This window comes from Lottia gigantea (genome assembly GCF_000327385.1).
Source record: "Lottia gigantea unplaced genomic scaffold LOTGIsca_129, whole genome shotgun sequence".
Classification (NCBI taxonomy): Eukaryota; Metazoa; Mollusca; class Gastropoda; family Lottiidae; genus Lottia; species Lottia gigantea.
Genome location: NW_008707410.1, coordinates 338,144 through 359,110, shown reverse-complemented (window position 1 = coordinate 359,110; position 20,967 = coordinate 338,144). Strand labels below are relative to the sequence as shown.

Here is a 20,967-nt window from a genome sequence, read left to right as displayed (position 1 = left end):
TCTATTACTTTTTCAATATTGTTTGAGAGTTGTTTTCTGAACGACGGGGATACCCACTAAAAAATTATTAGGTATTTAACATTAATATTAAATAATACACGATTGACCAGAGCTACTTGATAATCAAGACATATTACCTCAATACCTTATTGACAAGTCTACGAGCGGGTCTGCTTATTGCTGTAACTATATCTGTTCATTACTATATATATAAAAGCATTGAAATCATAAACACAAGAGAGTTCATAGTTGAGAACCCTTTTCCCTAAGTCTTGGGTCTTATTGCTATAATTTATAGGAGCATGAAGATCATTAAGACAAAAGAGTTCACACTTGAAATCACTATTTGTACATTACAAGTTATACTCACTCTTTCAGAACATTGAGGTCACATATCAGGATCAAAGACAAAGAATTAGTGTCAAAGTCTAGAAATGGGTCATGAAGGCAGACAAGTTAGTCTTACCTGCATAGAGTTTTTCATAATACTGGATTATCTACTGAAGTATAATGATAATGGTATGGTGATAATGAGAGAAAAAAAAAGATAGGGTTTTGAGTATATGCAATAGGTGAAAGGAAGGAAATTCATGTCTCATCTGAATGAAAATGTCAAACCACTTTTTTTTCATGTTGGTCCCAACAATCTGTATCACTAATGAACCTGTATCACATATGGAGAAAAACCATATGAAAACAAGTGTTGATCATCAAGCTAAGTGAGAAAACATGTATCCTGCTGCCTGCAACAGCTTCTGTCTAGAGCCATAAAAAAAAAGACATTATATAAAAAAATATGTTTATAAAACAAAACACTACATGATACATCATAATAATAGGTACAGTAGTTAATAAATGAATACATTTCTATTAACCTCAAAAAACCCTAAAAGAAAATTTGAATAAGGGCTCCTATATAAACCTGAAAAATCTTATAAAAATTTCCAATTTTCTTGGTCCAGTTAGATCACGTCATAGAACATAGAGTTTTGCTCAACTCATAACTTAAGCCACTGACAGAGACATTCTAATACTTTTCAATTTGGAAATTAACATTCAAAAGTTCCAAACAATTTTACTAATATCACAAATAATATTCATCAAATAATATATCAAATAAAACACTCAGCTCTTTTGGAGTAACAATACTTAGTACCGGTATAGCAGATAACAAAACATAACAAATAATCTATAGTGTAATGAAAAACAACAAAAAAATGCACCAATTTTTTCAGTTTCACTATGAAAATAGTAAATTCTGAATATTAATGTTTAGATATTCGACACAAATACAGTGAAATGCACATAATTATAATCTCATTTATCTTACATAGGCAAAGAAAATTCTTCTGTAAAATTAAACATGAGCACATGATAGAAAACTCCATTACATTATTAATATGTACATACATTATATCAAACATTTCTATATACAGCAGAATTATTTATCATAAGATTATTTAACATCTGGACAAATGAGAATTTATTGGAACTTTGTAATTGATTCCATACATAATTAATATGCACATATACAACATATTAGTCTATAATAGAACATAACAGATTCTTATAACCTATTCATATGCACATAAATAATCATAATCGTATTCTTAATTTATGCAGACCATGTCTAAATTACAACTAAATGTAATATGTTAAAATATAACAGAAACAAAAATTGAATCAGATCAGTGAAAAGGATAAGAACACAAATTAATGCCTAGAAAAAAGTTTCCTGATTGTATTGTATAAAAATTTGCTAAGTTAAACTCTTACTCTAATTCCACTATAACATCATCTTCACTGACAGTTTCCCCAGTTTTAAAATTTACCTTCTTTACGACACCACTTTTGCCTGCGACAAGACTGTTCTGCATCTTCATGGCTTCCAGGACACAAACTTCTTGGCCTTCTCCCACTTTCTGTCCAGGTTCTACATTTACAGACTTAAGCATTCCAGGCATAGGTGCCAAAATCATAGTGCTGATGTCAATTTCCTTCTTTTCTGGCATCAATTTCATCATTTCAGCTGCGAAAGTGGTCAGAACTTGGACTGGAAAAACAGTACCAAGGAATCGTAAACTATAACTACCAGCCCCTTGTCGTTTGCTCAGTTGAAATTGACTGTCAACACCATTTAAGGTTGTATTTATTAATTGAGAATGAAATTGAATTTGTCCATTAATATCCAATGTGTCACCATTAAGATGAACTCGGAAACCCTCAGCAACTTTTTCTACTGTGGTGTTGTAGATATTATTCATAGCTTTCACCACCAATTCAAATTTTGCTGGCATATCCATATTCTTAGTACCATTTTCAAAATCGTTACTACGTAGCTCATCAGAGACATAGAGAGCACTTGATAATGCCACTAGTTCATTTGTTTCCTTTTCTGACAATTTCTTGCCTTGGAATCCATCTGGATAAACTTCCTGAAGATACTTGGTTGTGATGTCACCAGATACGAATTTAGATTCTGTGATGATATCTCGCAATAAAGGAATATTATGGGTTACCCCTCTTATAACATACGAATCCAATGCATGTTTCATTGTCTCTAATGCATCCGTTCTGTTTTTTCCATAAGTTACAAGTTTACAAATCATAGGATCATAGTAAATGCTGATTTCACTTCCCTCCTGAATGCCACTGTCACATCGAACATTCTCCAGATGCAACGGTTCTTGATATCGAGATAGACGCCCAATTGAAGGCATGCCAAAATTTTTGTAAGGATCTTCTGCATAGACACGACACTCCAATGCCCAGCCATCAACAGGGATGTCTTTTTGTTCATGTAAAAGTTTATGTCCTTTCGCTGATCGTATCATTTGATGCACAATGTCGATTCCAGTGATACATTCTGTAATTGGATGTTCAACCTGCAATCTAGTGTTCATCTCCAAAAAGAAGAAATTTTTCTTGGAATCCACAAGAAACTCCACAGTTCCTGCAGAATCATACCCTACAGCCTTCGCCATCATACAAGCCTGATCACCCATTGCTTTTCTCATTTCAGGATCAACAAAGGTGCTTGGAGCTTCTTCTATAACTTTCTGATTTCGTCTCTGGATCGAACATTCTCGTTCGTTTAACCACAGGGCATTACCATGCTTGTCACAGAGAACTTGAACTTCAATATGTCGTGGATTGTCGATAAATTTCTCAATTAGCATTCGATCATCACCAAAACTTGACTTTGCTTCTTGAGAAGATAATCTGAAAGCTTGTTTGGCTTCTTTGTCATTCCATGCAATCCTCATTCCCTTTCCTCCTCCACCGGCAGAGGCTTTGATCATTACCGGATAACCAATTTCATTGGCTAGCTTCACACAATGGTCACCATCTTGAACGACACCATCAAACCCTGGGATCATGTTCACGCCTGCTTTGGTTGCAATTCGTTTACTCTCTATCTTATCACCCATGTCATAAATACTTTTACTGTTAGGCCCAATAAACTGAACCCCCATCTTTTCCAGCTCACCAGCAAACTTGGTATTTTCAGACAAAAATCCATACCCTGGATGTACAGCTTGAGATCCTGTCTGCTTCACAGCATCTAAAATCTTTTCCATTTGCAGATAGCTCTGACTAGTAGGTGCTGGACCAATACAGATTCTTTCATCTGCCATTCTAGCATGTACTGACAGGGAATCAACATCGCTGTGCACTGCTACAGTTTTAATTCCTAACCGCTGGCAGGTTTTGATAACACGACAAGCAATTTCACCTCGATTTGCAATCAGAATTTTTTCAAATTGTTGCTCCCCTTCATTGAAACGATCGTTCCAATACAAATCTTTGCTGGCAACATGTGCTGTAGTATAAAAACTTCTGGTAATGGGCAACGAATCTGTTAAAATCTTCCAACTGCGACCAGTTCGCAAAGAAGAACACCTTGCCGGTAAGGATAATGCCAGGAGGGAAGCCATGTTTGTTTAAATGACCTCCAATTATCTGCCCTTGTTGACAGGGCCTTCACCTTGAAGCAGGTGCGACTAATCTGGATTCCACTCAAATTAATATATTAGGCCTTTTAACATACAAAAATCTGTCTTTGAAATAACATGTACTAGAATTCCTGAATATAATTCTAATGATGAGAATTTCGAGTCAAACTAAAGGTTATATATTGACAAATTTAGGTACATTTTAAATTTTTTGAGTTTATTTGAGTTAATAGTCACATCTAATCAATGTCAAGGTCTCTCCATAATGAAGAAAGGAAAATAAAAATGGAATTAGAATTCGAAATCAAACAAGAAGATGTTTATCACGAATGTAGAATTTGTGATGAAAGATTCCCAACTTATTCTGGTCTTGAGATTCATTCCAAAATACACTGTTCAAGTTTAGGTTAGTCCAAACATTCCTACGATAAGATTGAACAACAGTAAATCATTGGTTTTGTATTTAATTAAAAAATCAGTTTTATTGCATAGATTTTGATTTGTGTGTTTGGGAATCGGTGTCTGTCATGAGGATCATATACCCATTTTCTTCAACAATGTGGAGTTTCAGTTTACGCCCACCCTAGTACCAAATTTTGTTTACCAGAACTAGGACTGCAAGATAAGCTTGATGATGAAAACTTGTTAATTAATTATGTTTGATTAAATATTAAATGTCCTGTGTCAAGTTAAATTTGTCTTTTTTCTTCTAGATGCTATTCAAAGTACGGAACTAAATAGGAATGGTGAGAACAGTTTTAAAAGCTCTCCAGACCAAGTTTCTGTCATAATTGGAACAGCTGTAGCAACTCAAATCATTAAAGAAGAACCTAAGGAAGTCACCATAGGGAAATGTGAAAGCAATGGCAACTTTGATGTCAAGCAAGTTCATCATCACAAAGATCCACACGAAATTAATATCAATGGCGACAAAAATTATGTGGAAACTTTGGCTAAAGTTTTTCCCCTCCCAAAAATCAGTCCAGAGCAAAAAACAGACACTTCTAAGGTAAACACTGGAAAAGGCTATTCCCGAGCAGAAACAATTGGAAGTCTGAGGAAAAAGATGGCTCCTAAGGCTACACCAGAGATGCTAGAAAACCCATTCCGTTGCGGTGTTTGTTGGCAGATTTTTAATGAAGGCAAACTGTTAACAGAACATGTGAAATCTCATGAAGAACGCCCAGATAAACCCTCTGGAATAAAATGTATGTTTTGTTATGACATGATAGCAGATGAAAGAGAATTTCAGATACACCTGATGACCCATTCTGGTAATTTGCCTTATGTCTGTAATAATTGTCAGATGCAATTTTTAAGTAAGGCTGAACTTGACAAGCATAGAAGAACTCAGAGGCACGAGACATTCAAATGTGAGTTTTGTTCTAGGACGTTTAGTAACGTTCAAAATCTCAAATCTCATATTCCACAGCATGAACAAGAGGGCAAGCTAGAGTGCAACGTTTGTGATAAAAAATTTACTCGCCTAGGTCAATTGAAAGTTCATGTTCGTCTCCACGTAGGCGATCTACCATACAAATGTAGACTTTGTGACAAAGCTTTTAATAGTAATAACCATTTGGCAATTCATATACGTTCCCATACAGGAGAGAAACCATATAAATGTGATGATTGTGAAGAATGTTTTACAAGTATGAGTCGATTACAGACTCACAAAAAGCGAGTACATGAAAAACATAAAGCCTACAGTTGTGATGTTTGTGGAAAATCCTTTTTCTTATCTTATGCCCTGGTGAAACATATGACTACACATACTGGTGAGAAGCCTTTTAAATGTTCAGAATGCCCAAAATCTTTCGCTCGTATTGAAGGACTAGATTTACATCTGCGAACACATAGTGGCGAGAAACCTTACAAATGTAACTATTGTGATAAATCATTTACTGTTCAAAGTGCAGTTAATGCCCATTTGAAATGGCATACAGGTGAGAAAAATTATAAATGTGACGTATGTGATGCTACCTTTATTCAAAGCAGTCAATTATGGTCGCACAAACGTGTTCATTTCGGAGAAAAAAATAACAAATGTGATGTTTGTGGGAAGAGTTTTGTTCATGTTTCCAGTTTAAAGCGCCATGTCATTACCCACAATGAAGAACGTCCTTTTAATTGTGACATCTGCAAACATGGTTGCAAAACTCGAGGAGACTTCAACAGGCATGTGAAAATACATTCTGGTGATAAACCATATAAATGTGGCATTTGTGATAAATCATTTAGTAATACTAGTCACATAAAGAGGCACATAACTTCTGTACACAAAATGGAGTCTGTGAAAAGCAACATCAAAATCAATGAAGAAATCAAAAAAGCTAAAAATGAAACAGAAATGTCTGAATCTGAAACGAGTTCCAATTCTAAGAAACGTTCAGCCACTCCTGTGGAACCAACTCGCAGATCATCTAGAAGGAAGTCTTTAAAACTCTCAAGTATGGCTGATTATTTATATTCAGATGATAATGATGATGATACCAAAAATGAAGTGAATACTGATGTCATGATTTCTACTGCTGATAATGATATTGAAAATGGAGCTGATAATGATGCCAAGATTTCTATTGCTTATGATAATACCAAGAATAAAAATGTTGATGGCATTGATGATGCTGAAAATTATGCTGATGATAACAGCATTGATAATGGACATACAGAGAATTTGGATTTTGAAATTCAGATAAATTCATAACATTTTATTATCAATATTCCAATCTCATCAAAAATGGTGATAATAATTTATCACTGGCAGGCGATAATCTGTTTTTTGAAGCACCTTATTATGTTTTTATTGTTGAATTATATTTGACTTAACATTTCAGTGTTCAAATGTCAAGCTTATTTATGATCAATAGAAAAAGTATGAATTATATTTTTATTTTTAAGTTTATGTTTGCACCCTCACCATTTTGCATTTGCTTCATTGATTGTGGCTGGCAAGATTTTTGTTGAAAAGCAGAAAAATAAATATACCAACTTACTTATCTGTGAATAATTTCTGTTTGTTTCTTTGACAGCAAAAACATCTTTTCTGTAACTGCTTCAGAGAAAAATTACTAAACAAAGTGCAGACGTCGTTTGGAGTTGTGTTAACAAAAAAACGGTAAAAGGGAGACTACTACATTTGGTCATTTCAGACAACAACTAATTTCTCCAATAGACTATGTGAGCACAAGAAGTTTTTTTTAACAGAGGGAATGCAAACAACTCGTCAATGGTCCCGATGTAGACTACAACCAAGCCAGACTACAAATAATTCAAAGGGTCTACAATTTAGATGACTAGTAAATTGTGGTCACACTCTGAACAGGATTTAACTCAAGACACTTTGACATCTCATTATTCTACATTTTCAATTCAACTCTAAGCTTAAGTATAAGACCAATGTAGGTCCTGAAATACCAACTAGAAATAATGACAGACAGATTGACAGGATGTGGGAGATTAAAACCCAGTGTTGGTTATATTATATAACAAAACCTTAATAACCCTGATACCACTCTAAAATTGACATACAATATCTGAAAACAATTATTCAATTTTATTTTCCTTTTTACATCCATCTATCAAACTTCACTCGGTTTTCATCAGATTCATAATCAACAGAATGGAAATGCAGTCATCAGATGAAAAATGCTTTAGTGACAAAAACATACATTGACTTTTATAAATGGCAAACATGAAACTTTAACTTTCAAACCAAAACTATTACTAGAAAAAAATTCAATGTGTATGCACAGAGTTGTTCATGAGGATCATGAAGTTGCTTGATTATTAACAAATAATTTAAAGATTGTGGCAAACCATATATTCTAACGTATTGTCAAAATTTATGGGTCTTTTTCTGGGATACGTTCAAATTTGAGAATATTTTGCTACTTCAGCTAACAATAACACTTAACAATTCCAGTGTTAGTTTTGGTGTAAAAGTATGTCTATGAAGTGACAATGAGAACAGTTGTTGATGTAATAAATATACACAATAATCATAATATCTTCTCTTTCCATTATTTCCACTGTTTCTTGATGGACATATTCTTCTCAGAGTCTTTCAACATAATCTATAAAAAACAAATATTAAATGAAAATAAGTTTAATATTCAGGGCTGAAATGAAAGTAATATGTACTTTTCTGCATCAGATATATTGATAAGTTGATGGAGAAGATGTTTTCATGAAAAAATTGTTCAGTAAGTGTTCAGATAAGGGTTGTGTTACCAAATCATGAAATCATGTGGACATAATTATCGCTTCAATATTTGAAGTTTCAAATCAGTCGACCTGATAAGGATCATATATTCTAAACAGACTGAGAGTATGAACTTTACTAGTCCATCACCTTTAAACCTACCTTGGCAACAGCTAATTCGAAATCTTCCTGTGTAACATGAACTCTTCGTTCTCGTAAAGCGTACATTCCAGCTTCTGTACATACTCCCTGCAAGAACAATTACCATTTAAAATCAGGAGTTCTGATTACCCTCCACATTACCATCAGCCACCAGATGTGTCAAGTGTGAAAATTTTGTTGTTGAAAATATGAATTAAAAATGAATACTTATCAAATGTTCAAGATTATAATGAGGTAGGGTGTGTGTGTGTATGTGTGTTCCTATTCACAAAACAAAACATAATAATGACTATGTTGAAACATAGTTTGGTTTGAAAATCAAGTGACATCATGAATATATATTAGCTCATTATTATAATACTTACATACATGTTGAAGAAATAATAATCTTAACAGTACAAAAGAAACGCTACCTAAAATTTCTGCATGAAATTTCTTACCTTCACCTCGGCACCAGAAGCACCTGGCATCATTTCTGCAATTTTACGTAGATTTATACCTCGTGTTAAATTCATTTTTCTAGAATGGATTTTCAGGATGTCTTGTCGAGCCTCCTCATTAGGGGGAGGGAATTCTATTTTTCTATCTATACGTCCTGGACGGAGTAGAGCAGAATCTAAAATATCAATACGATTGGTTGCCATGATAACCTGAAAAATGAAAAATATCAATCCATTTTAATATCTACATTCATTTTATAAACCAAATATATTTCATGGCTATTGATATTACTGTGTTTTGCCAGTCACGTCTGATAAAGATCAAAAAGTACTGTTGACATGTTAGCTTTTATGACATTTCTACTTGTATCGGCCATTTGTTTTTATTTTGATGTGTCATCATATTGGTCAAAATGAAATGAAATGAGTTCTATGTCCTACTTTTTGAACAATTGCATGAAGATGCCATTTGGTGCCGATGAGGGAAATTTTGCCAAGACAGTAGTATTAGCCTACTCTTTAATGTTTTCCAATGTCCGTCGAGAGATCTTTCATCTGCACAGCCTTTAGCACAAAGGACCTCCGTTTATTTCCAATCTTAACGCTTGAAAAAAACAAAGCTGATGTCTTACCTTGATATTCTGTTTGGGTTCAAATCCATCCAATTGATTTAATAATTCTAACATAGTTCTTTGTACCTCACTATCACCTGTAAATAAAGTACCAACATATCAAGATATCTTTCCATTAGCTATTTAGATAGCTATTCAGAATGAAGGCCTTGTGTTAGTGTGTATTGAGATGATTCTCATTGAAAGCACTAGCCTAGGTCACAGAGTGTTAGGTTTATCTACAATTTAATGAAAATGCATCAGTAGAAGTGACTACAGTCTAAATTTGATGGCCACTTTATACTTCAACTACCACAATTTTATTTGATTGTAGCCAAAACAAAAGTTAGATTTGTATTTTGAGATGAGTAACAACTTTATAGACTGCAAAAATGTATCATAACAATGGAAAAATTGCTCAGATTATTCAAGCACACCATCTATATTAAATATAGTTTACCTCCAGACCCACTTTCTAATCGTGATGATCCAATAGAATCAATTTCATCCATAAATATAATAGAGGGGGCGTGTTCTCTGGAATATAAAGAAATATTAATTTTGTAGAAGACATCATATATAATAAAATCATGAAATTCATCATTTTAGAATCAAATGTATTAGTTTATGTAAAGATTAGCCCATCTAAACTGACTTCTGTTAAAGACATAAAGAAATATAGGGATGTCAAAAAAAGTCACATAAAATGCAGTTCTAAAAGTTAAAGAAACATATCAAAGAGAAAACAGACAACAAATACTTAAAGTGAATCAAATTAAAATTGAAGTTACCTGGCCATTACAAAGAGTTCTCTAACCATTCTCGAACCTTCACCAATAAATTTCTGTACCAATTCTGAACCAGAAACTCTGATAAAGGTACATTCTGTATGGTGAGCTACAGCACGAGCTAGCAGAGTTTTACCAGTACCAGGTGGTCCATAGAGTAGCACACCCTAAAAATGTTCACAAGATTATTCAATTAATTTGAAAGAAGTTCTCTGGTCTTGACCAGATTATGAAATACCATTGCAAATACCATTTGATTTTATCAGTTTAAAGTTATAAGGACATGTTTCTCATCATCCTGAAAACATGTGTTTGGGATTTAAAATCCTCATCAAGACAGCTAGTTTCAGAGAACTTTAGACATCTCCGAGACATATTCAAAATAATCCCTCCGATCAAGATATCTTACCTTAGGTTGTGCAATACCTAGAGCTTCGAATAACTCTGGATGTTTGACTGGCAATTCAATAACTTCTTTAATTTCTTTAATTTGTTTGTCTAGACCTCCCACCATTTCATATGTAGAATCAGGGACCTTTTCCACCATCATTAAACTAACTAGAGGGTCCACCTACAGTTCAATATTTTATAAATGAGGTTTTAGATAGATTTAAAAATGAATGGAGATCCTAAAAGGCTACTGACACTATGTAATTCATTAGACAACAAATTGAAGCAAAATCTGAAAGCAGTATTTTTGTCAAACATGACTCTTTTTTTCTTTCTTTTCACCATGCAGTCAATTTGTTCTCAACAATTTTTCTTAATTAGTTTGTTGCCACCCAAATAGTGGAAAAGTTGAATTGTTAATGTATTTTAAGATCAAGTTACTCTTCTATACGGTGGCTAATGCACATTTAGAACTGGTGAATTTGTCAAGGTCACAATGTGATCAAGGTGAAGTTTGTCTACTTACTTTATTAGGTAATATTTTGTGTAAAACATAACTATCATTGCGTAGAGCTACTCGACAATTAGGTGTCACAGAATTTATATCTATATTCTTATCTATATCAACTACAAACTTTCCTTCTGGATGAACCTGGAATTGGAAAAAAAAATGGTGTTATAACATTATGACTGCCAAGTAACCAACACAACTACTAATCAAAAAAAAAACTTAGCTAACTTTAAAGTGAAATTAACATATTTAGTTGCATCAAGTGGTATAAAAGTGTAAGCACGCCCCACTTAGTTAGCATTTAAAACATCTTTTTAACGAATAACAATGAAATTATTTATGTTAGCCAAGTAACAAGAAGATGTTACTTGTACAAACCTTAACAAGCACTTTCTTTTTATCCATGGGCTTTACGACCTCTCCAACATAGGAGCCTTGTTCCTGTAGTAGCTGAAGTTCTTCGCGTAACATGCGTACTGAAATATAAAGTCAAAATATATCTCCAATTTGGTTTAAAAATGTGGTATTGCAAGCAACATTTAGTACATGAGCATAATCTTTTAATTAGTAGTTTTTTTGTTTGTTAATAATTTCAACAAAAGTATTCAAGTACCATAAAATTGTACCTGGTCTTAATAATCTGAAAAAATACTATGAAATATGGTAAGCTATGCAATTTTCAAAATTAACTTTCCTATCAATGTTCAACTTAAAAAATGTTTAACGTATGTAAACATTTTGATGGGAAAAGATATCTCATTAGGTCCAATTAATGCAACTGTAAAAAGACTATAATATAACGTACCTTTGGCATTTAATTCATTTCGCTGAGCTTCTAAACGGCGTAAATTCTGTGTTTTTTCTGTGACTATAAGTTGTTGTTCTTCTATTTTACTGACATAATATTGTTTAATTCCTTCATGGTTACTTTCATCTACCTCCATTTTCCTATCCTGGAACAGTGAATAAATATCTATGTCATAACTAAAAATTTACTACAAAGATAGTCTTCAGTAACTTCAGTTCAGATTTAAAATAATGTATTTATGTATTTAAAGATAAAAGATATGTCTGGCTCACATAATGTCCAGTACTTATGGACTTCACAAAGGTAAGTTTAAGTATTTTATTTGTCTTTGAATGCCCGTACATTTTGCTTTTATACAGTGGTGTAACCTATTTTCGTGGATATAAGGATTCAACTTCAAATTTCGTCAAAGTTAAAAAAATGAAAAAAGTGTTTTTTATGTCTTAGATTTTTCCTCAGATATTCTACAAAATAATTAAAATTAGTTTATTTCGATTTTCTTAATGAATCCTTCACTTTGACCCATATTTCATGACAAACCAACTTGGCAACGGCGACAGAATGTGTCACCTATTTTCGTTTACAATGTTTGATCTATAAATAAGTCTAGAAAAACACGTTGTATAGATACCGGGTGGTATAATTAACTTCTCTTAGTATTTATCTTCAATATCAATTCATTATAACTAGTGACAAATCCTTCAAAGAACCACGATTTTAAAAAAAAATAGTGACTGACAAAATAAGATATGTAGCGTGATTTATTGCTAAAAGTCACTGAAACAACATAAGAATATGGTCCACTTTGTGTTCCATTGAAATTTTCTGCTGACACGGAATCCACTAGTTGATCACGTGACTTCATTTGTTGGACTACATTCTAGCAGATGACACTTGGAATTCCGATTACAGCGTAGGATTATAATGAAATTTGGCCGATAAAAAATTTAGACGTTTGGTAATAACTGAAATCCGCCATTGTGTATTTGTCAAAGTATACATTAATACATTTTACCTTGATTGAAACTACTGGATTTATTCTACTAGCTGATATTGTAGGGAAAACCCATGTTTATCAAAACAAACTAATGCAGAGGTCGCGCAAGGTCACTCATGTAAATTATCAATCGTTTCCGGAAATCCACGAATAATAGGTTTCCACGAAATTAGGTTACTTGACTGTACTACTGAGCCTAATATGTTTCAACAGTGAGCTACCCACTATTTTGACACCATCATTTGACTGATAACTGAAAAAGGGTTAGGGTTAGGATTAGGGTGAGTTTGGGGGGAGTGGGTAGAATCGCAAGTTCATTCATTATCGTTCATAAGTAGATTTTATTAGGAATTTAGGAACGAATGAATTTGATTATTTGGCTCATGGTGATAACAAAGAGACTAGATCTACACAGAATAGCAATGCCAAACTCTTTAAGGATTATTGGAAATGCTAATAGACGACTCGTCAATCAAGAGAAAGCTTATTAAAAGATTTTATTTAACAAAACTGATAAAATGAGAAGAGTGACTTTTCAGATTTACCTGTTCTGCCATCTTGAATTTAAATAACGTGATATCTCGCGTTTTCCTGTAGGCTGCGTTCGTGATGGGTACTCTTCATGGAGTTATAAATTATTTCAACTACATCTCTCTCCATCCAGTCATAGAACTGTATGATCCAGTTGAATAATTGTCAGCTATCGATGACTCTCCATTAAAATAAGTTCTTAAATTAAGTACAATCTTTACAAAATTAAAAAAGATTTGCAAATTTTTGTCGACGTACGATAAAGAAAATGAAAATTCGTGGCTAAGTACTTGATCGAATGCAGCTTGATTCTAAGAAAAATAAATAAAAGAATTAGGCCATATCCAGCAAGACATTGTTCAATACATTGTTTGGACAAAATGTCACCAAAATGGCAGAAAAGAGGTATTTTATCGAAATATTTCTTTCCCAAAGTTAATATCTAGTTATCACTTAAAAATATGGGAAAGGAAATAAATGTTAAACAGTAAATTACTGCCAATCAGCTAAGCACTTGACCTTAAGTCTAAGCAGTTAGCCTTGTTAAAACAAAACCAGCCCTACCCAAATTAATAACACAGATTATCGTATTACGTAAATGTTGGTCACATACACCCTAACACCCTTCATTCTACTTAATCATGGTCACTTACACTTTTGGTATAATTTAACTGAATTTGATATTCATTACATTAGCTATATAACTATTTAAAACTATTAGTATAATCTTTGTATGACATAAAAGTAGGAAGGTAAAATGTTACTTGATAACGTTACATGTATGTGTTTCAAAATCAAAACGTAGTATGTAATAAACTTAATAGGTTGTATTTCCATATATCTTGTGTTCTTAATATAGGTATAGGTTAGTAAAAGACCAGTAAGTGTAAGTAGCCTAGATTTCATTTGATTTCTACTTCCTCTGAGTTATTTGGGTATCACTATCTTTTTACTATTACTATCATCAATTTTACAACATTATTTGTGAAAGAATTAACATTTGATAGTGAAAGCTTGTAAAAGAGTTACAAGCTTGTCCTTGGCTAGATGGTCCTTAGGCTACTTTGAATTTAAAAGTCGTAAAAGATGTTTTATGCAGACAAGGAGTTTGATTATGATCATATTTTGGGCAGCAGTAAACTAAATTTCAGGGAACGCACAGGTATTTTTGGCTCTCTTGATATAAATGTGATTTTTTCCACAGCCAAACAATTCTCTAATAAAAATTTTAGGCTTTTATGGCAATCTTCTGTGAGATAAAAATACAATACGCTGTTCTCATATTATAAAGTGTATTATTGACTAGAGATGGTGTACATGTCACAGTTTTTAACTTTGAATTAATAAGATATTGGTTGTATGCTTTTACATAAGTTCGAAAATTATTTGATAAATTTATTGATACGAATGACAATGTTTTACAGTTTGAAAAATGGAGTGCTTTTAGCTACATCAAGTGGAGTGTGTCCCAACTTGATCAAAACTAGAGTGTGACTAAATCTATTCTGCGGGTATTTTATAATATCCATACTGCATACAACAGTGATGAGAATTTCAACCACGCTTTAGTCTTGTTATACCAGTTCTTTTTGTACAGTTCGTGGTTCAAATAGAAAATAACGTTTCAATTACCATACAGATAAAAATATTCAGTTAATTATATCTATTTCAGACATTGTTTTAGTCAACTAAATGTATTTAAATAGATTGTAATCATATAATGCCAAGGGTCTTGTGTAACAAATTAAAAGGATATATTGCGATTAGTGATCTTGATGTCATCAAACACTTATGTTTAGTGGAATCGCAGGAAAAACAGACATCTGATTGAAAATTATAATGGTGCAAATTGATATCAGTGTCCCCAATTCACATAGAAAATGTAGAAAACCTCTTAATAATCCTTTTAAGGTTTAAAATAATTATGTACATTCTTTGATTTTTTAGAGACCATACTATCCACTATTCCACTATTTCACAAATTTTTGAATCATAATGAAAAGTGTACTTAATTAAATAAATGTTTTTTTCAGATTGTTTCTACCTAGTTTGAAATCAATGGTATCAATTTCATAGAGTCGACTAATTGGAATTTGGAATATTATTTATGACCACCTATGAATTGAGATTCTTAAAAGTTTTTAAAAGATTTTAAAGATGGGTCGTCACAATATAACCCTTCTTCAGTGTTACAACACCATAAACGTTATCATTGACCCGAAATGTTGCCGTCTGCTTCTTCCCGCTATTATTGGAGTCAGTTTAGGTATCGCTATGAGTATGATGTATGTTCCATTCAGCGAAGACAGTTGTGAGACATTTGTCGCTAGACAGGACCCACAAGAAATGATAAACATTCGCGAAACGAAATCTCTAAATCATGAAGAAAAATTCGAACCAAGAATCAGAACTCAAAATAATCACATTGAGCCAAAAGGTGGACCTGTGAAAAAATTAATACGTCCAAGGTATGCTTCTACTGAGTTAGGTATCAGAGAACGTTTATTCATTGGTGTGATAACGTCAAAAAATACTATTGACACTCTGGGAGTGGCTATTAACAAAACCGTCCATCAACATGCAACAAAAATTGTATTTTTTATGGAAGAAAAAGGTCAGACCCTACCTCCAGGGATGTCCGTTGTGAGTTTTTCTGACAAATATCCACATCTTGTGCCTATCCATGTATTGAAGTATGTTTCTGAACATTATCCAGAGACCTATGATTATTATCTATTTGTGTCTGACCGTGCATACATCCGTGGAGAAAAGTTGGCAGATCTCATCAACCATATTAGTGTGAGTCAACATGTTTATATGGGATTCCCTCAAGCTTTAAATGGAGCTAGTGGTAACTACTGCCCTCTTGAAGGAGGTGTCCTACTCTCTCAGGTATGTTAATGTAGTTTATATCATCATATGCTGAACCCATGTTTCAGATATAAAATCCTAATCAGGACAGCTAGTTTGGAAATGGGGATTAACTTTCCATTATTCAAACTCACAGCCTATCAATCCAAAATTTGATTTTGATTTAATTGATTAAAAGGGAATTAACAACCTGGCTGTGATGATAATTATAACAAACTGAATATGAATATGCTGCAGATCACAAGCATAACTTTTATAGTAGTAGTTTTGAATAATTTATTTAATTCAATTCAATTCAATTGAATAATTTAAATGAATTATATATTTCAGTCTATATTGTCAAGGATATTAAATGAATTAGATTGGTGTAACACTAATTGTCACTCATCAGATCCTAGCTTAAATCTGGGCAAATGTATTCAACATTCTACTGAACTTAGTTGTCAAGATCATACTGGGGTACGTATAAAATACGATAATGGTTTACCATTTCTTATCTCCTATTCTGTATTTCTAACCATGTATAAGACAGAAATGGAGATTCAACTTCAACAGCCAAATAATATGTGAAATTGGGAAAGTTGTGAATAGGCCAATGAGAAAGGGAAATTCATGGACTTTATAAGGTTTAGAATGAAAGGTAATATTATGCACAACAATGTGAAAATGGATAAAATTATATGTTTTTTATCATTTCAGAATAAAGTTTATACAACTCATAAAGTGACAGATTTTGATTTTGATGATGAAATCGCCAAGTTGAAAATTAAAGAAGAATTCAACAATTCTATTACAGTTTTTCCCATGCCAGATGACATCAACCATTACAAACTTCACAGGTATGCTATCCTACTCTGTGATTGAGAAAGTCAACTCTGTATCGTAGCTATAGAAGAATCAAGGTATTGGACTGTGTTTGAATATTAAACTGAACAATACTCAAGTTCTAATAAGTATGTTATAAATTGATCTGTTTATAATTGTAGATATTATTGCCAGTATGAACTAAATCAAACTAGACAGGAAATTGAGAAGACCAAGGATAATATTATGTATATGAGTCAGTTTGCCCCTGGTGGTCGAGAAAGTGTTAGTTGGCCTATAGGTAAGAGTAAAAGTTAATTCACTCTCTTAGGGTAAACTAGAGCTAGATAGAATAGTGGACTAGTTTATCTGATAGGGCTAAGTGATATACCAGTATCATGATAAATAGTGGTTTAGCAATTCATATCAATAATTTCACCTCATTTAAATATCTAAAATATCATATTTCAATATACAGTAATTATCAGATAATCTACAATTTTAACAAATAACGTAATATTTGAAACATGGTTTTTTTTCATGGTATTAATGGCTGGGTTGTTTTTTGATAGACATTTGTGGTTTCCTTTTACATTAAATGTTTTTGATTGAACGAAACAATATTGTATTTTAAAAACCAGTAAAAGCCATTCTTAGAAAATATCTCTATTTATACACCTATACTGTATATTAATGCTAAATATTGTGATATCCACTTGAACCTATATTGCCTGCCCTAAACTCTCTACATGGTACTAGTTATTTGGGGAAGGAATATCGGGCATTTCATATTTCATGATAACTAGTGGTTAAACTTTTTAATTTTATTTCAGGTGTACCTGAGCCATATAAACCTAAAAGTAGATTTGACGTCATCCGCTGGGACTATTTCACTGAGACACATATTTATTTTAAAGATGACTTTACAAATCTGGTTGAACTGAAAGGTAAGAACTTTGGAATTGAAAAATGAAATGAATGGAATTCATGTCCTACTTTCTGCATATGAATGAGCTAAGTTTTTTCATTGCTATGCGATGTGCAATTAAGGAAAGGTACCAGCTCAACCTATGCTGGGATCGAATGTCTGAATCGAAATCGAAAAACCCCAAAAGTCCAGATTATTGGACATATTGTGTTCTATTGTAGGAGAAGATAAACTAGATGTTCAAGATGTGATAAAGATCTCAGTAGATCGTCTGAACCAAAAATACGGAAACATCTATCTATATTCTAAATTATTGAATGGATATCGTCGGTTTGACCCTCAACGAGGAATGGAGTACACCATGGATTTGATACTACGGGATATATCCCATCAAAATACTGAGGTAGAGAAGAGAGTTCATCTGGTACGACCTTTAGGTCGTGTAGAAATCGTTCCGATGCCATACGTCACTGAAAATACCCGCGTCAACATGGTGTTGCCAGTAACAGAAGATGAAATAGATGGTGTTGCAAATTTTCTAGATGCTTACGCTAAAACTTGTTTGGATTCAGGTGAAGATACTTATTTATTAATTGTGTTTATTTATAAACATCAAGTCCAGGATGGACCAGATGACATTTACAACGTATTAAAAAGTTTAGTAGCATATTATGAAAAGAAATACCACAATGGCGGAAAAATCTCCTGGGTAAGCCTGCTACATCAAGAGGCATACATATCAGATCTTTTTGTCATGGACGAAGTCATTGGTCGATTTTCTACCAGTTCACTCATGCTATTGTGTAGTGTAGGTATGGAACTGGCTTCAGACTACTTTAACCGAGTGCGTATGAATACAATTGAAGGTTGGCAAGTATTTTTTCCCATTGGATTTTGGCAATACAAACCAAATTTGATTTACGATAAAAAGCCTTACCCTAATACCATTGATATTAATAGCCGAACAGGACACTATGACCCAAATTCTTACGAACATAGTAGTTTCTATGTTTCTGATTTTAACGAAATGCGTAAACAAATTACAGCAGAGGAAGCGCAAGAATACGACATTTACGATATGTTTATCAAAACTCAAAAACTTCATGTTTTCCGAGCCATCGAACCTGCCTTTAAACATAGATACAAGAGTTTCTCTTGTCCTTCATCTGCTCCATCAAAAAAATTTCAACGCTGTTTGACCCGAAGGTCGTTAGGATTAGCCAATCGTGGACAGCTTGCTAAATTAGTATATGAACACATGGAAAAGTTAGGGGCTAATTCACAATCAGATGCTGGTAGAATTGAAATCCTGAAAAATATTAATTAGTCTGTCTAAAACCCCTGCTGCCACTTTGCTAAACTATTAGTAGTATATTTATTGGTTGAAGCCATCAACATGGCCACTAAAGTATTGGTAAAGGTTTCAAAACAATATATTTATGGGTATGGTAGCTTGCTTTTTGCTTTGCATTTTCATTCATCCAATTTCAATTAATTTCATAACTTGTGCTTTTACAACATATTATGTAAATTATTTTCATAGTCAAATTTTTATTCCATTTCTCAATTCATATTGCCAGAATCTATTTTATTTTTTCTCTGTATTTTAGACTACCAATGTCATTAATTTTCACTTTTTATACTTCGAATACAATTCTGACAATTTTAGTTTGAAAAAGAAACAAAGCACATCTTATTCAAGTTTATACTTTGTCAAGACAAAAATTTATTCATTTTAGCAAAATTTGTCACAGTACGAAATTTTCATTCTGTACACTGGAAGTTAATGTTATTTTATTCCTGTGTTTTATTTATTATTTAGGTCTTCATTTCATGTATACCAGGGTACTAATATCATTTTTTACATGTAGCCATTTTCATTTTTTACCTTTTGTGGGTTTTTCATATATAAAACTAACATTATTTTGTTTTGTCTTAACTAACAAACCTTTCCTTGTAGTTTTTGTCATTGGGCATAGTCATGTGTGTTTTCTACCAGAGTGCTAAATGTTGATTTATAAGCACTGTCACTGTCACTCTGAGCAAAGTTTTTTAAATTTTTACTATTATTTTTATGAGAATTAGATATTGGCCTCAAAACAGTACTGATAGTCTCAAAATGTCTTTGCAATTATGTCTTCAAAATTTGTTTTTGCAGAAGAAAATTAACAGCCTAAATTTTGTCACTTTTTCAGGTTGAAATTTCTAGGAAGGAAATGTGTTTCTTTTCAATGTAAACTTACAAAAAATTACATTTTTATTAATGCAAAGACATTCTAAGACTATTAGTACTATTTTGAGACTGATATTCTGATTCTCTTGAAAAATATTGAAAAAATTCGAGAAAATTTTTGATGTGCTCAGACAATAAGCCATGTAACAGTTTGAGTCAAGCAAGGATATTGTGCACATTTAGGATGAAAACAGCATTGAAAAACTATGAAGACTAAATTTATATAGTGTTTGACCCTGTATGTACATATATCTTTAATCATCTCTACTGCATAGGATTATAACTTAACTTCATTTAATTATTACAATGATGGTGCAATCTATATATTATTTTAGTTTATTTCATCTGAAAATTATGTTAATTATAAGAAATCCAATCATGCTTTTATTCATATAGAACTAACTGAAACATGCTTGCAGAAAATCTTTCTCCAATTTCTCTAAATTATATAGTTTCATTTCCTATTCACTAGCACAAATTATCATTTTAATCTTTAAAACAAAGAGAGTGAAGCCATTAAGTGTATCAAATGTGCAAACAATGACTTTAAATATGTTTAACTTTTGGCATCTATTATGCCTATATATTACTGTGATAAAAAAAAAAAAAATAATGTAGAATTTCATTTTATGAATTTTTTTCATTTCAATATTTTATGTGATGCAAAAAAAATTGAACAAATTTTGTAATATATAAAGAACAAACTTGTATATTTGGGGGTTTTAATGAATTT

At 32.5% G+C, this 20,967-nt stretch overlaps 5 protein-coding genes across 5 annotated transcripts; 3 read left to right on the top strand and 2 right to left on the bottom strand.

Moving 5' to 3' along the window:
• Positions 1–1,772: 1,772 nt before the first annotated feature.
• Positions 1,773–3,938, bottom strand: LOTGIDRAFT_138757 (hypothetical protein; the record flags this gene model as incomplete). The annotated part of the gene is made up of 1 exon (XM_009048831.1): positions 1,773–3,938. One exon carries the CDS (start codon positions 3,936–3,938, stop codon positions 1,773–1,775), a length of 2,166 nt encoding a protein of 721 aa, XP_009047079.1.
• Positions 3,939–4,241: 303 nt separating this feature from the next.
• On the top strand, positions 4,242–4,965 carry LOTGIDRAFT_172250 (hypothetical protein; the record flags this gene model as incomplete). Its single annotated transcript, XM_009048830.1, has 2 exons — positions 4,242–4,362; positions 4,670–4,965. Coding segments are annotated over 2 exons (417 nt in total), but the record flags the coding sequence as incomplete, so codon positions are not given.
• Positions 4,966–5,322: 357 nt separating this feature from the next.
• Positions 5,323–6,237, top strand: LOTGIDRAFT_96178 (hypothetical protein; the record flags this gene model as incomplete). The annotated part of the gene is made up of 2 exons (XM_009048829.1): positions 5,323–5,673; positions 5,740–6,237. Coding segments are annotated over 2 exons (849 nt in total), but the record flags the coding sequence as incomplete, so codon positions are not given.
• Positions 6,238–7,978: 1,741 nt separating this feature from the next.
• On the bottom strand, positions 7,979–12,006 carry LOTGIDRAFT_138721 (hypothetical protein; the record flags this gene model as incomplete). The annotated part of the gene is made up of 10 exons (XM_009048828.1): positions 7,979–8,032; positions 8,323–8,409; positions 8,763–8,972; positions 9,395–9,471; positions 9,834–9,910; positions 10,165–10,328; positions 10,571–10,732; positions 11,078–11,203; positions 11,441–11,538; positions 11,868–12,006. The coding sequence occupies 10 exons, from the start codon at positions 12,004–12,006 to the stop codon at positions 7,979–7,981; spliced, it is 1,194 nt and encodes a 397-aa protein (XP_009047076.1).
• A 3,738-nt stretch (positions 12,007–15,744) lies between these two features.
• Positions 15,745–19,328, top strand: LOTGIDRAFT_138772 (hypothetical protein; the record flags this gene model as incomplete). Its single annotated transcript, XM_009048827.1, has 6 exons — positions 15,745–16,290; positions 16,600–16,750; positions 17,000–17,108; positions 17,256–17,380; positions 17,907–18,020; positions 18,223–19,328. The coding sequence occupies 6 exons, from the start codon at positions 15,745–15,747 to the stop codon at positions 19,326–19,328; spliced, it is 2,151 nt and encodes a 716-aa protein (XP_009047075.1).
• Positions 19,329–20,967: the final 1,639 nt, after the last annotated feature.